General features: G+C 41.1%; 3 protein-coding genes across 3 annotated transcripts in view; 1 reads left to right on the forward strand and 2 right to left on the reverse strand.

Annotated features, from left to right (window-relative positions):
* Positions 1-598, reverse strand: part of cwc27 (CWC27 spliceosome associated cyclophilin) — a 57,598-nt gene extending 57,000 nt beyond the window's left edge. Inside the window, exon 1 of the mRNA XM_072658993.1 lies at positions 413-598. Within this exon, the coding sequence (XP_072515094.1) occupies positions 413-454 (42 nt within the window). The 5' untranslated portion in view covers positions 455-598. The remainder of the gene's footprint in view (positions 1-412) is intronic.
* A 1,109-nt stretch (positions 599-1,707) lies between these two features.
* srek1ip1 (SREK1-interacting protein 1) lies at positions 1,708-9,514 on the forward strand. The gene is made up of 5 exons (XM_072658907.1): positions 1,708-1,798; positions 5,174-5,221; positions 5,363-5,515; positions 6,968-7,043; positions 9,016-9,514. The coding sequence occupies exons 1-5, from the start codon at positions 1,786-1,788 to the stop codon at positions 9,203-9,205; spliced, it is 480 nt and encodes a 159-aa protein (XP_072515008.1). The 5' UTR covers positions 1,708-1,785; the 3' UTR covers positions 9,206-9,514.
* Positions 9,515-12,517: 3,003 nt separating this feature from the next.
* LOC140537311 (protein shisa-like-2B) lies at positions 12,518-16,531 on the reverse strand. Its single transcript, XM_072659673.1, has 3 exons — positions 16,344-16,531; positions 14,717-14,871; positions 12,518-12,543 (listed from the first exon to the last, which is right to left on the reverse strand). The coding sequence occupies exons 1-3, from the start codon at positions 16,529-16,531 to the stop codon at positions 12,518-12,520; spliced, it is 369 nt and encodes a 122-aa protein (XP_072515774.1).
* Positions 16,532-17,140: the final 609 nt, after the last annotated feature.

Consider the following 17,140-nt stretch of genomic DNA (forward strand, 5'->3'; position numbering starts at 1 on the left):
AACAGATTGTAGCTCAGCTACGTGTTTTAACCTAAATGATGATGTTTTGCCAGCTACAGCAAAGTTAAGCAAAAAGCAGTAAATCCAGGTCCGGAAAGTCGGAATCCACCCCAGGTTTTTGTTCCAACTGCGTGAACAGCTCCGCTGCCGCTCAGCCATTGCAGCGCCAGTCAGGCAGTTGGAAGAAAATCCCGGGGTGGATTCCGGCTTTCCGGACCTGGATTTGCTAGCAGCGACTTTTGCAGCAAAGCTAGCTAGGTTTAATGTGACAGTCGGTCAGAAGCATACACGAAGACCAAGGCTTTTGAAAAGATCAATGTTTATTCGGCATATTCTTCATTTGTTTACATCTTACGAACAAAAGCCAGTGTAATGAGACTGCATTTAGCTAGCTAGCTCTCTGGCTACGCACCTTGCCATCTGTTGGCGGCTCCTGGATGTAAATGTTGCTCATGTTTCAAGCAGTTTTAGCTCGCCGTTTTCCTCAGAATTACCGTACTGACAAGAAAAGGACAGTAAACGGTTCAAAAACTCGCATCTAAATAAAATATCACTCTAACAAGTCCTCTCCACCGCCGCCAGCTTAGACTTCTTCTTCTACCGCAGCTTCACTGCGAGGTGGACGCTGCTCGTCGTTATGCTGCCACCTACAGTCCAGAGGCTGCACTGCATAGGGCATAGCTGTTATTTCACCCTGCATAACTTAATAGTCCACACAGGTCCTGCAGGACCCTGCTGGTTTTAGGTGGTCTAAGCTGAGTTTTGATGTTGTTTGGGTGATTGGGAAGTTGGTTATCCACGTGGAAACATGCTGGTATGCAAGCTGGTTAAACTGGTGCAATATAAATCCAAAAAGCTCTGGAGCAGATAAACATCACCCAACTGGCACCATGCTGCCTAATGCCAGGTGTGGGCTAGAGGGGTATAAAGCCCCCCAGCATTGAGCTGTGGGGCAGTGGAAGAGCGGTGTTTTTTGGAATAAAGGGTGGTGCTTCATCTAATACTTTTGGGATGGTGGGGTGGTGATCATCCAATATCCTGACCTTACCAAAGCTTTTGTACTGGTCCTCACAGCAGAATCAGGATCTCTTTATTTCAAGTATGTTACACATACAAGTATTACACTGAGACAAGTAGAGAAGTAATAAAGTACTCATACAAGTATGAATACTACATATATATATATATATATATATATATATATATATATATATATATATATATATATATATGTAGCCTGAGTAAACATATATATATATGTGTGTGTATATATATATATATATATATATATATATATATATATATATGTATGTATAGATAGATAGATAGATAGCTATATGCATAACTATTATGTACAAAAGGTTATAGAGGATATAAACATTTCCAGAAAGTTAACATCTGTACAGCTGTGCAAATAACCATGGTGCAAATGTTTCGCATGTTATGTAGCAGTACTGTGTTTCAGTTAAACCCAGTTTGGTTCAGTTAAATTCAGAGTTAATAGATGATAAAAAATGGTCCATAAAGCTTCCCCTTTACAGTAGAGACAGTTACTCCAACAAAAGCAGGATCAACTCTTTTTTAATGCCCATGATTTCTGAAGAAACGATGAATGAGCAGGTGTCCCAATACTTTTGTCCATGTCATGTAACCGCTCTGCCCTCCAGTAGGTGGCGGTAACGCTCGCCATATCTTCGCGGAAGAAGACGAAGGAGAGGCCCTCTCCGGTGTGTTGCTGCAGGCTCGAGCTGCTTTCTTCCATCAACAACTCTGTGATTTCGGAAAATGGCTCTACCAGGTATGTAGCTAGAACCTACAGAACCCACTTATCTAGTGCTAGCTAACATTCTTCGTGAACACTGAGGTTCGCTAGAGTCTCTGCTGTAGCCCACACACGTCTCTCAGACGTCTGCAGCTCGCTAACCAAGGCTGATGATGTTCAGCCATATTGATTATTTATACTCCTAAAATCTCACAGAGCAGAGTTCCACCCTGAGGAGAACCTTCATTTCACCAGAACCCAGTGTGTGACTCCCACAGTACAGCAGGCCTGCGGTGTTACCTGCTGACATAAAGGTCAGGTGATGCTGGTTTCTGGTGTTACCTGCTGACATAAAGGTCAGGTGACGCTGGTTTCTGGTGTTACCTGCTGACATAAAGGTCAGGTGATGCTGGTTTCTGGTGTTACCTGCTGAAATAAAGGTCGGGTGATGCTGGTTTCTGGTGTTACCTGCTGAAATAAAGGTCAGGTGATGCTGGTTTCTGGTGTTACCTGCTGACATAAAGGTCAGGTGATGCTGGTTTCTGGTGTTACCTGCTGACATAAAGGTCAGGTGATGCTGGTTTCTGGTGTTACCTGCTGAAATAAAGGTCAGGTGATGCTGGTTTCTGGTGTTACCTGCTGACATAAAGGTCAGGTGACGCTGGTTTCTGGTGTTACCTGCTGACATAAAGGTCAGGTGACGCTGGTTTCTGGTGTTACCTGCTGAAATAAAGGTCAGGTGATGCTGGTTTCTGGTGTTACCTGCTGAAATAAAGGTCAGGTGATGCTGGTTTCTGGTGTTACCTGCTGACATAAAGGTCAGGTGATGCTGGTTTCTGGTGTTACCTGCTGACATAAAGGTCAGGTGACGCTGGTTTCTGGTGTTACCTGCTGAAATAAAGGTCAGGTGATGCTGGTTTCTGGTGTTACCTGCTGACATAAAGGTCAGGTGACGCTGGTTTCTGGTGTTACCTGCTGACATAAAGGCCAGGTGATGCTGGTTTCTGGTGTTACCTGCTGACATAAAGGTCAGGTGATGCTGGTTTCTGGTGTTACCTGCTGACATAAAGGTCAGGTGATGCTGGTTTCTGGTGTTACCTGCTGACATAAAGGTCAGGTGATGCTGGTTTCTGGTGTTACCTGCTGACATAAAGGTCAGGTGATGCTGGTTTCTGGTGTTACCTGCTGAAATAAAGGTCAGGTGATGCTGGTTTCTGGTGTTACCTGCTGAAATAAAGGTCAGGTGATGCTGGTTTCTGGTGTTACCTGCTGACATAAAGGCCAGGTGATGCTGGTTTCTGGTGTTACCTGCTGAAATAAAGGTCAGGTGATGCTGGTTTCTGGTGTTACCTGCTGACATAAAGGTCAGGTGATGCTGGTTTCTGGTGTTACCTGCTGACATAAAGGTCGGGTGATGCTGGTTTCTGGTGTTACCTGCTGACATAAAGGCCAGGTGATGCTGGTTTCTGGTGTTACCTGCTGACATAAAGGTCAGGTGATGCTGGTTTCTGGTGTTACCTGCTGACATAAAGGCCAGGTGATGCTGGTTTCTGGTGTTACCTGCTGAAATAAAGGCCAGGTGATGCTGGTTTCTGGTGTTACCTGCTGACATAAAGGTCAGGTGATGCTGGTTTCTGGTGTTACCTGCTGACATAAAGGCCAGGTGATGCTGGTTTCTGGTGTTACCTGCTGAAATAAAGGTCAGGTGATGCTGGTTTCTGGTGTTACCTGCTGAAATAAAGGTCAGGTGATGCTGGTTTCTGGTGTTACCTGCTGACATAAAGGTCGGGTGATGCTGGTTTCTGGTGTTACCTGCTGACATAAAGGTCAGGTGATGCTGGTTTCTGGTGTTACCTGCTGAAATAAAGGTCGGGTGATGCTGGTTTCTGGTGTTACCTGCTGAAATAAAGGTCGGGTGATGCTGGTTTCTGGTGTTACCTGCTGAAATAAAGGTCGGGTGATGCTGGTTTCTGGTGTTACCTGCTGAAATAAAGGTCGGGTGATGCTGGTTTCTGGTGTTACCTGCTGAAATAAAGGTCGGGTGATGCTGGTTTCTGGTGTTACCTGCTGAAATAAAGGTCGGGTGATGCTGGTTTCTGGTGTTACCTGCTGAAATAAAGGCCGGGTGATGCTGGTTTCTGGTGTTACCTGCTGAAATAAAGGTCGGGTGATGCTGGTTTCTGGTGTTACCTGCTGAAATAAAGGCCAGGTGATGCTGGTTTCTGGTGTTACCTGCTGAAATAAAGGCCGGGTGATGCTGGTTTCTGGTGTTACCTGCTGAAATAAAGGTCGGGTGATGCTGGTTTCTGGTGTTACCTGCTGAAATAAAGGTCGGGTGATGCTGGTTTCTGGTGTTACCTGCTGAAATAAAGGTCGGGTGATGCTGGTTTCTGGTGTTACCTGCTGAAATAAAGGCCAGGTGATGCTGGTTTCTGGTGGTCAGGGTGGTTTAGAAGCTGGTCATCCAGGTGAAAACACCCCCAGACTGATAAGATAGCTGGTTGGCTAGCATAGTGTATGTTGAGTTGGGTCATGCTGGTCTTGTTGGGTCTTGTTGGTCATGCTGGTCATGCTGGTCATGCTGGGTCTTGTTGGGTCATGCTGGGCCCTGCTGGGTCATGCTGGGCCCTGCTGGGCCCTGCTGGGTCTTGTTGGGCCATGCTGGTCTTGTTGGGTCATGCTGGGTCATGCTGGTCTTGTTGGGTCATGCTGGTCTTGTTGGGTCATGCTGGGTCATGCTGGTCTTGTTGGTCTTGTTGGGCCATGCCGGTCTTGTCCTTTTTGAGCTGGCATGACCAAGCAGGATTGTGTTTTCCCAGGTCTTACTTTTTTGTGCTGTGTTTTTTCCCTGAGCTTCCTTACTGTTTGTGTGGCCTTTTACGCTACAATAGTCGTTTACACTGACCATCTTCAACTTCTCAGAATCTGAGACTGCTTTCCGTAGTATATCTTTAAGACTCTAAAGATACTAAATTGATTTACTTTTAATTGGCTTTTGATTAAACTGAAAAAGTAAAGGGGTCAGAAGAGTCACAGCAAACACAGAAGAATTCACAATGCAGTAGAAACTGGTCCAGAAGGCAGGCAGGCAAACAGCTGTATCCCGTTTCCAGTCCTGGATTTGATGTTCTCTTAACTTTCAGCAAGAACAAAATCCAGACAGGGTTCAGATTTAAAGACCTGAGGCCTACCGTCTTGCTATCTGCATTTTATATTGGTAGTGGAGTGTTAGTTTTATTGTGTTTATCATGAGAGCTGTTGCTATAGGCTGGGGTGTGATGGGAAAGTTGCAGTCGGCTGCTTTGAGCTGGAAACTGATCTCAGTGTGAGTTACAGATGGTACTTTTATATTGCACTGACATGATGCGTCATGTTTTTATACTCACACTTCGAATCATTGTCTTTCAACAGGTGTAAATAAGGACAATATTCGAGCTGGATGCAAAAGATGTGGCTATCGTAAGTATGGGATGTGCTCCATGTCCATCAAATTTACAAACTTACAAAGTTCTGCATCAGCAATGTCAGTGAAATTCCTGATTTTTAGCAAGTTAACAGTCAACAGTAAAAAAGTAAACAGTTATTTTCTTTCTTCTCCAGCGGGTCACCTGACGTTTGAGTGTCGTAATTTTGTGCGGGTGGACCCCAGGAAGGATATTGTTTTGGATGTGAGCAGTACGAGCAGTGAAGAGAGTGAAGAAGAAGAGCAGGAAGCTGTCAGCAAGGAGAAGATCTTTGGGAGCCACTCTAAAGGTTTGTGTATCATTGAATGTTTAGTTTGAAATACTTGTGAGAAAGCTGACAGTCTGTACTTCAAACTTCAAATAACTTCAAAGTAGTTATTTGATGTAAAATGTAGTTTAGACATTGTGTAAATTAAAATATCTAGATTACAGATTAGCATTGACCATTATAAATTATAGTCAGTTACATAGGTTTTATATATATATATATATATATATATATATATATATATATGTATATATATATATATATATATATTACACACACTATACTATACTACATGTAAAAAAAAAAAAAAAAAGTATTGGGACACCTACCCGTTACACCAACAAGAGCTTTTATGACATACCATTCTAACCCCATAGGCATTAATATGGAGTCGGTCCCCCTTTTGCAGCTCTAACAGCAGCAGGTCTGGAGCTCTGCTGCAGTTACTGAGTCAGTTGGAAGCTTTTCCGCACTCTGCTCTGAGCTCAGCACTCGGTCCTGACCACCCCGCTCTGTAATTTTACATGGTCTGACAGACACTTGGTGGCTGAGCTGCTCTCTGTGGTTCCTCCTAAACGCTTCCACTATCCAATAACACCACTCACAGCTGATGGAGGAAGATCTAGGAGGGAGGAAATTTCAGCAGCTGACTTGTTGTTGGTGCAGCGGTGTCTCCTATTACATACAGAACCACGCTGGAGTTCAGTGAGCTCTTCAGAACCTTCAGTTCTTTCACTAATGTGTGGAAAGACACTCTGCATGGCTTGGGGCTGGATTTTATACTGGGATTGATTCAAACACCTGAATTCAGTAATTAAGATGCGTGTCCCAACACTTATGTCTACACATATACTTTAGTGTATTAAGTTAAGAAGGTCCTTCTGTAAAGTTGATGTTTTGGACGATACATATAGCAGAAAATGTATTGATTAATTTCAGGGGCAGAAATGTTTATTTTGAGGTCAGTCATTTTTAATATTACAAAATTCAGTCATTTTTACAATAGTACTTTATTCCCCATTGCAGTATGAAATGTTGGCTTAACAATGTAATTCTCCAACTGAAATAATTGTGCATTGTTCTACGTTTCAGCCTACTTGTACATGTTAAGTTATATGTCCTGTTAACACAGTTAGTATGTACCAAGACTCTCAGCACTGTCACCCTGCTATTAGAAACCTTAGGGATGTTGCTGTGCTGTGCATGAAAAATACATGTTACATTTACGTTTACATTTAAGGTATTTAGCAGACGCTCTTCTCAAAAGTGCTTCACTGTTTACTCAAAAAATACTCTTAGCTAGTTTGTATAGACTAGGATCCAATAGATCCCTTTAAGCTTAGATGCTATTAAATGCAAAAGTCAGTACTTGCATCAAGATCAACGCTTTCTGTTCAGTGCTGCTGGGACGTCTCGTTTGTATAGGTTTGGATGCTGAGATTAATCAGAGTTTGATTTGTGCTCCCTCTGCAGGTTCCCAAGAGGACTCAAAAAAGGAGAAACGCAGAAAGAGAAGTAAAGAACGGTCCCACCGAAAAGCAAAAAAGAGGTACAGCATTGGAAATGACTTTATGAACAAATAAGAGCTTTCTTTTTTTATTATTACTGAGAATGGCATAACTGTTACAGTATGCTCTACAGCTGGAAGGCATTACTAATATGCAACAGAGGAAAATGAGACTTGATCAGTTGTTCTGTAAATGGAAATTGGTCAGTGGTAGTGAATAGGGGTGTAGGAAAAGATCAATATATTGAAGTATTGTGATATAATATTATGTTTTGCAGTATCGATTCTCAAACACAGCATTGATTCTAATTAATAGTTTACATGTAAAGATTGTTGGCAGACAGTAGTGTTTAGACACCAGCCACTAGATGGCAGTGTTGTACTGTCTGGAGATCCCACTGTTCTGGTTTGGCTTTCTTTTACTTATTTACTTAATTTTGACTCAGATTTATGCAGATGGTGGTGTGCTTTTATACTGTTAAATTCCTGTAAAAATTGCATCATTTTGCTTACAGTATCACAATATACTGAACCCTAACCCCTGTATCATGATGTGTATCGTGTTGCCAGGTTCTTGCCAATTTGCAGCCCTAATAGTGAATGGACTCAGGCATTCAAAAAAGATGACCTGGGCCTCAACTCAACTTCTTGATTTTATTTTCAATTTTTTTTTTTACTTTATTTATTTATATATATATTTTTAAATGATTACATGGGTTTTATCCACACGTGATTATGTCTGAAGTCTACGTCTGAGACGTAGTGTTTTACACTTGGTTTTGGCCTAGAGCATTGTTAAAAATCCAGCTATTTAAATTAACATTTCCAAAAAAGTGTGAAACCGCTAGCGTGAGTTGCTGTGTGGGTTAAATAGTTTGTAGCATTTGGCTAATATTTGGCTAATTTGTGATGGTGTAGATTGTATCAAGGATGGAATGAATAAGTGTAACTCTACAGATTTGTCCTCTTGTTGAACTCTCCACAAGCACTGTCTGTACCTGCTAAGTTGTTTAGGATGTTGTTGACGTTGGAAGCAGAGCCCTGCATGAGGCAGAGCTTAACTGTTAATGGTCAAAATGGATAACCTATTATCTTAAGTGGCCAGTCGGGGTGCCTCTCTGAAGTCGACCTTGAGCTGACCTCAAGTGTTTTAGCTATACAACTGTTTGTTCACAAAGAAGTGATATTAGGACTAGTGGTGAAATATATGTGCCATTTATTTATTTATTTATTATGCATTTAACAATGTGTAGACAAAAGTATTGGGACACCTTCTCATTCAATGGTTCTTCTGAAATCAAGAGCATTAAAAAGAGTCGATCCTGCTTTTGTTGGAGTAACTGTCACTACTGTCCAGAGCAGAAGGAGTTGTACTAGATTTTGGAGGAGCACTGCTGTGAGGATTTAATTGCATTCAGCAGCAAGAGTTAGTGAGGTCAGGATGTTGGACATCTCCAAAGTATTGAATGGAGCACCAGCCATCATTCCAGAGAACACTGGACAGAGTTCCACTGCTCAATATTGGGGGCTTTATACCCCTCTGCTAGCCCACACCTGGCATTAGGCAGCATGGTGCCAATAGATTCATGCTGTTTATCTTCCCCAGAGAGTCCTAGTCTATTGGCAGTACTTCTCTACAGGGGCTAGACGAGCTGTGTGCATTTGCACATTTGTGTCAGCAATGGGTGCCACTTAAAGGAGCTGAATGCATTCATTAGAAGGGGTGTCCACAAACATTTGGACATTTAGTATATTTCCATCATCGCTGTCATGCCTTGCAGCTCCAAAATGTCAGCTTTGCAGGAGAAGGTAAAAACCTTCTCATCTTTCAATGGACGTCAATGTTGAAAGCTTTTATGCCAGGTCATATTGGAGCATTTCTATTGGTCCATTCATCAGGAAATTGAAAAAAGAGAAAAATAAAGATATAAACTACAAACTATATAAATGTTTTTGTTTTTGGATATTTTTTCCCTCTCATGGTTATAGTTCTGTTTCATTCACTTCAATTCAGGTCTTATTCGTCTAGTGATGATGAAGAGGGGGAGGAAGAGGGCAAGAAAAAGAAAAAGCACAAGAGCCAAAAGAAGAAAGGCAAAAAGGAAAAGAAGGAGAAAGAGAAACGACGGATGAAAAAGCCCAAGAAGAAACACACGCAGACTTCCTCATCCGACAGCTCCAGTAAAACCTCAGACACAGACTGAAGAGGGAAGGTTGGGTTATTTGGATGTCTGCTTACGAAGGACCAGCGTCTCTTAGGAACACGACGGATGTTTGCAGAGGATTGTTACTCATAAAACATTACGATCTAATGAATCCAAAAACCTGAGGCTTTAATGTTTAAGCCATAAATCTTTCTCCTGAACCTTGGTAGCTGTGTTCTAGTAGGTAGTAGAGTTCTGTGCTGGTTGGGAAGTAATCTTAATCCTTTCTCACCATATTTTTCATGCTGTTTTGATTTTGTACAGAAATTAAATAAATAAAAAAAACACATGGCTGTTACTTTTATAGAATGTGTGTGAAATTGTATTTTTGTGGTTATTAAACCTTTACCATTTAAACAAAGCCATTCAGAGGGGTTAGGGTTAGTTCACAGTGGTGGTGAATAGAGCCACACTTTAATGCATATAAACTCTTCCACTTATTCACTACCACCAACGCTGCATACAAAATTACTGTAATATTTAGTTTATTGTAGCTTTTTTCCTTCCACAAGCTTCTGCAGTGTCAGCGTTTATTTCTGTCCAGGGTTGCTTTCATTTCTCTCTAAAATCTTGTATTGATGATGGGAGATTTAGGCACACTGTGCAAAGTCTTCTCCAGCACATCCCAAAGATTTTCAATGGGGTTCAGATCTGGAGTTGAGTCAGAGTTGTTCACAGTGGTGGTGGTGATGGCTGCAATGTCACAGCATTTATTTCTGACTTGTATTAATGATCTTGTATTAATGATGGAAGATTTGGACCACTGTGCAAAGTCTTCTCCAGCACATCCCAAACATTTTCAATGGGGTTCAGATCTGGACTCAGTGGTGTTTCACAATTCATGTGTAAAAACGATGTCTCGTGCTCCCTGAACCACCCTTTCTCATTTTGACCCGATGAATCCTGGCATTGTCACATCGTCTGCGCCATCAGGGAAGAAAAAATCACACTATTTTCAATGTTGATTAAAGACGTGTCTTCCTGTGTCCCCCCAGAGAAAATACTATTTAATTAAAAAATAATGTTTGAGAAACACTGTGGAAAATGTACCTCAAATTCAGGACTGTTTAAGTATTATTAGATAAGATAAGATAAGATAATCCTTTATTAGTCCCGCAGTGGGGAAATTCTCAAATTCTCATTACTATTATTAGTTTTATTAGTATTAGTATTATTTTCTTATCTTTGGATAGCTGTGCTTCCCTGTCTCTGTTAGACCTGCTCTGTGAGACCCTTTATGTATTTGTTTATTTTCTATTTTATTTTTCTAGACTTACTTTTGACACTACATGAGTGGGGAGGGGGTGGGTTTGCAGGAATAACCTGGTCGTTCAGTATATTCAGGTAGTCAGCTGACCTCACTCTTTGGGCACATAACCTAGACCTGACCAACTGCAGCAACCCCAATATCAAAGCACTGCCCCCACAGGGGTGTACTGTAGGCATGATGGATGCATCACTTTAGCCACCTCTCTTCTTACCCTGATGCACCCCTCGCTCTGGAACAGGCTCTCATCAGACCACATGACCTTCTTCCACTGCTCCAGAGTCTAATCTCTAATCTATGCTCCCTAGCAAATTGATGCGGGTTAGCCTCACTGACTAGTGTTTTTCTCAATCTCTTCACATTGTGCATGTGGAAATGCTCTTATTTTTACTAATAAACACATCCCTAATAAACATCTTAACCCCATGTTAGTAGTTTCAATAATGTCCTTTGTTTTTGTCTCTGCTTGATGCAAGCCAATAATATGACCCTATGAAACAACTGAAATAACAAATGAAAATCTACCCATCTGCATCCCCCCAATGGGAGGCTCTTATCTATTTACTTAGTTCAATCCAGGTGGTGACCTTTTTTTGGCCAGGCAGTTTATCTGTGTTATATCTGATATGGAGACCTCTGGACAAACCAGTCAGTCAAACAAATTATCCTAAAATTATCATTGTCAGGGTGGATTTATACTAAAGGGGTGTAAAGCCCCCCCAACACACACACTGAGCTGTGGAGCAGTAGAACTGTACTGTCTGGAATGATGGTGGTTCTCCATCCAATACTGTTGGGATGTGTTTGGGAGTTGGGGATGAGTTGGGGTGGTGATCACCCAACATCCTGACCTCACAAACATGAATGGCTTTACTGAATGCAGTAAAATCCTCACAGCAATTTTGCTCCAGACTCTTGTAGAAAGTCTTCTTCCCTGGACAGTAGAGACAGTTACTCCAACAAAAGGATCAACTCTTTTTAATACCCTTGATTTTAAAAGAAACAATCAATGAGCAGCTGTCCCAATACTTTTGTCCACACATTATTAAACTCTTAATAAATAAATATGGATTAAATACATGTCACATTTTTCAACTACTTCAGAGAGGCACACAGACAGCAGCAAACTCAGCAACAAAATAAAGGTGCTGTAGAGGGATCTTTAGATATTGCAATGAAAGAACCACGCATGTTTCATAAGGAGCCATTTTTATAATAGAGATGTGTGCATGTGAAGAACCTTTACTTTATAAAAACAATGTGTATGTGTAAAATCAATGTGGATAAAAGAAAAGTGTCTTCCTGTGTCCCCCCAGAGAAAATATTACATTTATTATTATTATTATTATTATTATTATTATTATCATATTTGGGTAGCTGTGCTTCCCTGTCTCTGTTAGACCTGCTCTGTGAGACCCTTTATGTATTTGTTTATTTTCTGGGTGGAGGGGGGTGGGAATGTTGAGGGGGGTGGGAATGTTGTGGGGGGGGTGGATTGTACGGATGCCTCTACTGTATGTTGTAAGAAGTTTTGATGTAATGGGATGAAAAACTATAACCGTAAGTGGTTCTTTTATGGCATTGCTTAAAGACCCCCTTTGAAGCACCCTTTTTTAAAGAAGTAAATTCACCAAAACTCACAAAAACTATTTTAAAAAATGGCATATTAATAATAATTGATTAAAAAAATAATAATTTTAATAACTATTATTAATAATAATAAATAATAATAATAATAATAATAATATAAAAATAATAATTAATGATAAAAAAATAAATTATTATTTATAATAATTTAAAATCTTAAATTTAAAAATGTAAAAACACAAAAAAACTGCAAATAAGAACCACAAATAAAAAAGGGTTGAAAGTCCGAAGATGCAGATATGTCTTTCCACCAGGATACATCCGTCATCTTCCTGGAACTGAGCTGTACTTCGGCCTTCAGAATCAGCAGCTCGAGACGAGGGTCAGATCGGAGTGCTTACATTTACTATATTTGTGTGTGTTGCTTTGGCTTCCAGCTGTAAGCCTCTTCTGCTCCCTCATTTCATTGAAGCCTCTCTGGGATCTGAGGGTTTATAGGAGAAAGGAAAATTCAGCTGCCGTTCAGGTGATGCAGAGCACATTTCTGTCTATGTTCACATAGTGAATAACTTGGGTTAGGCACAGAGTCCAGAAGTGTAGGCGTGATGATGTGTGATGATGCTGTTTATAGCTCAGGTGGAAAAGCTGATTGTGTGTCAGTGGGGGTGTATGAAGACCAGGGTGTGGAACCGTGTGTGTGTTATCTAATCCGTAAAGGGCTAGTTTAGAATTAAGTAAGCCACACTTACTCAAACAGGTGCTTATCGAGTAGAAGCCAAGTGCAGCTAATGCTTTTCAGTGGCTGATTAGTGTTTTCTCCTTATTGCTGCTATTTCTGTTACAGTACATTGGTGCAGTGCAGTTCATCCCTTGTACCTGTAGGTCATCATTGAACAGATGAACACCTCGTATCTCCAGAATGTCAACATCACAGGAGAAGAAAAAACCCTTTCCATGGGTTGTACTATATGTAATTTTGGATCTTTTCTATTGGTCCATTCATCAGGAAATTCTGCCACAATATAAAGAACAACGGCCAGATTCACATTATGTCAAAAAATGGAAAAATGACATGGAGAAATGGAGATACAAGGCTTTAGCATGAAAGCAAGACGGTTTTTTTTGAGCCGAAGTATCTGGACATCTTTAGTGAACTGTTATAAAGCAAAAGTATTTGGACACACCTTTAATTAGTGGATTTAAATGGAAAGTTCACCCTATGTGACATTTGAGCCAAAGTATCAGGACACCCCTCTAATTAATTTTGGTCCATGAAATGTTTACACAATGAAAAATGATAAAGAGGAACTGTCAGATGCACATTATGTCCAAAAATGTGAAAAGTGGCAAAATGATGACTGAAGGTTGACAGTGATGATATATTACATCAATACTATGAGGCGTTTGAACACACATCATCAAAGTCACGCAAAACTCTTATTTCCAAAACGGAAACTTTACAGAACTCTTAACTATCATTACTCTCATTACTCTGACCATCACTGCCACGACTATATTAAGTTATTCTGCACCATGATTATTATATTATTATTATTGAAATGTTGCACACATGAGCAATTCAACAGTATAGGTTTGGTCATTTTTATCATTAATGTTTAAATAGTTCTGATCAGAGGAGGACGGGTCGGGTCCCCCTTGTGAATCTTGGTTCCTCCCAAGGTTTCTTCCTCCAGCTCTGAGGAAGTTTTTCCTGGCCACTGTTGCCGCTGGCTGCTCACTGGGGGTCTTTGATCCTTCATGTTATTATTTTTTCTTTTTTTTCTGTCTTTTACTAATTACCGATTGTGTAAATCTGCTTTGTGACAACAACATTTGATTGATTGTGAGTCATTCTGGAGCATTTCTGTTGATCCATTTAATGTGACTTTTTGACCCTGGTCAGATTTAAAATATTTTAAAAAGTGAAAAACGCATTTTTATCTATTCTAATTTAAAAGTGCAATGTTTGTTTTGAGCCAAACAGCCAAAATTAGGCGATACACAAATACACTAAGTAGGTACGTTTCAAGAGTTGTTCAAGATGTTACACTTGAAGTTTTTGTTTGTATGTAATATTTTGTTACTAAAATCATTTTTAAAAATGCAAATTTAAAAGAAAATATAATTTACTAAGTTAAACACCATGTGAAAGTATTTGTAATATAGATCATAATTATAAGACATATAAAATATAAGACAAGGAATACACAAGGAAACCCAAAACAACCATTAACACCATTAATACTGGTGCTACCATTTACTTCAACAACAGCAACCAAACATTTCCCATAACTGTATATTCCAGGTTCCATAGAGTCCATTTTTGTCTGTTTTGTCCCAGTGGTGCCCCACACAGGATATATAGGTATACATCATAAAACATGTCAGGGTGGGGTTAGTGTAACTTTCTGTTGGGCCAAATCAAACATGCTCATGGCTGCAGGCTTGGGCTTCCCTGTGCTAAATGGTGTAACGATTTTCAGAAGAATTATTAAAACTACAGTCAAGGACCAGCAAATCCATGTTTTATTAATATTTAAGTTCTGATTTTGACATTTGCACCTTTCAGATGCCTCACTATTCTATCATCCAGAAAAGTACAGTACTGTATCCTAATCAGTGCTGCTGTGCAATGTTGTGGTTCTTTAAACGAGTACCTGCTTCATGGCTGCTGGTATGGCTGCGCATTTTGAGCCCTGTGTCGGCCTGCTGGGGTTTGGTGCGGAGAAACAGGATGCAGAGCACCAGCACACTGGTGAGGAACGCCAGCAGAACCAGAGCAGCTATACTGAGTCCTACCAGCAGTCCAGCACTGCAGAGAGAGAAAAGAGAGGGTGAGAGAGAGTAAGTAGAGCACTGGAACCAAGATGTTAACAGTAGATCCTTTAAGTCCTGCGAGCCTTCACATCGGTGAGCCTTGGAGGCCCAAGACCCTGTCACTGGTTCATGCTTGTCCTTGTCCATGGAGCATTTTTGGCAGGTACTGACCACTACATACCGGGAACAGCCCACAAGACCTGCTTGATGTTTTGGAGATGCTCTGACCCAATCATCTAGCCATCATAGTTGCCCATCATAGTTCACCAGAGAACACCTAGACAAAGACCAGGTCTTCATTTTGACCTCCTTGCGCACCTTCCGAGTAAAATGGCCACGCAGCCCGACCTGCTGGAAGATTGCCCGCTGAGGTCCCCTCTACCTGTGTCAGACCAGCTGCCACCTACCAATCCGACCATCAGACCCCCCACCCACCACCACCCATACCAGACCGTCAGCACACCCTCCTACCACTGCTACCTGTTTAATGACCATGTTCAAACCTAAATGGACTCTTAACCATCTGCCACTATTAATATCACCACTATTAACTATCTGTTATACCTGCTTTGGTCATTTTTATCATTAATGTTTAAATAGTTCTGACCAGAGGAGGACGGGTCGGGTCCCCCTTGTGAGTCTTGGTTCCTCCCAAGGTTTCTTCCTCCAGCTCTGAGGGAGTTTCTCCTTGCCACTGTCGCCGTTGGCTGCTCACTGGGGGTCTTTGATCCTTCATGTCTTACGTTATTTCATATTTTTATTTCTTCTTTTTGTCTCTGTCTTTTATTAATTATTAATTACTAATTATGTAAAGCTGCTTTGTGATGACAACATTTGTAAAAAGCTATACAAATAAATCTGACTTGACTTCTACGAAAATTAAACGTGTCTGGTCTATTTCTGATGGTAGATGCTATCCTTTGACATCAACTGTGACGAGAGCTACCCCTAGATCCAGTGACGACATTTTAGGCTTGTTGGAGACTTCTTTAAGCATCTTGTGGTCTGCTGTTTGGGCTGAACTTGCTGGGACGGCCTGACCTGGCCATGTTGTCAGTTGTTTCACTTTCAATTGATTTAGCGGACAGTGGAGCTGCTGATTTCTAATAGTTCTGAGATCTTGTTACCCCCACTTTCAGACAATCAAGAGCAAACCAGACTAAATGTGGGCTGTCCTATTGATTTCACATGCCTGTATGTTAGACATGAAGCTACAGTAAGAAAAACAGCCTGTTTTAATTTTAAGTACTTTAGAAAGGCTAGAAAACGGCCATGTAAACTGCTTTTGGCACTAAAAACCCATGGAAGTACAAAAAATACCAGGACAATGTGGAAGGATATGGACCCTTTAAAGAATCCAAAGTGGTTTTGGCAATTGCTTTGTCCCAAAGAACCTTTAAGTGTTCTCCTCCTGGATTATCTGGCTAACTAAGCTGATCCTGCTGTATAAAATATTCACCTTCTTACCTCAGGGTCCACATGTAGGCGTGTTTGTACGGGTAGTAGTTTCCAGGCTCACTGCAGCAGTACTTCATATCCTCAAAGCCGCAGCAGTACTCCAGTTCCGGGCTCTCTGGATCTTGGGGGCACATGAAGCTCTCCACAAAACCGGCCCCCTCTTTAAAATAGCCCTCACATGTGTGGACATCAGCCATTGCAGCTGGCGTGTGGAGCAGTGTGTATGGATGAAGCAGTAAATGAGAATTGTCCCTCTCTCTGGTCTGTGCTTGAATTTTCTTTCTTTTCTGATGCCACCCTGTGTTTTTTTCTTCTTCTAAAGGGCTGAGTGCTGTGCTGTCAGTGCTAAGTGCACTTTCTGATTTGAAGGATGACCTTATAGCGGGGTAATACGGTTGTGCAGATAGCGTCCTCGGGATTGGGGCATGTGTGCGTTATTTCAGTACAATCAACAAATAGCAACAGTCTGTGGACAAGAGCACACTTCAGAATCACTTAGTGCTCATGTTTTACGTAGACACAGCAAGACCCTATTATGGGGGGGATAAAGAGGGCCATGCATGTCCAGTCAGACTCTTTAGGCCTATTAATGCTATTAATTCTCTGTCCATTTTCCGCCCATAAATATATTAGTTCATAATTAATGGTGCAGGTTGTACAAGCAGGTAACTAGACAATACGCTGGAGTGGTCCAATCCTTGCTGAAAAATCCAGCTAGTTTAACAGCAAAGGGTCTGTTCTTGCTTGGTGCATTATTATTGGTTATGGTTATTATTGGTATGTTCTTGCGATGCTCGTTGCTATCT

The sequence above is a fragment of the Salminus brasiliensis genome, chromosome 16 (assembly GCF_030463535.1).
Source record: "Salminus brasiliensis chromosome 16, fSalBra1.hap2, whole genome shotgun sequence".
NCBI classification, from domain to species: Eukaryota; Metazoa; Chordata; class Actinopteri; order Characiformes; family Bryconidae; genus Salminus; species Salminus brasiliensis.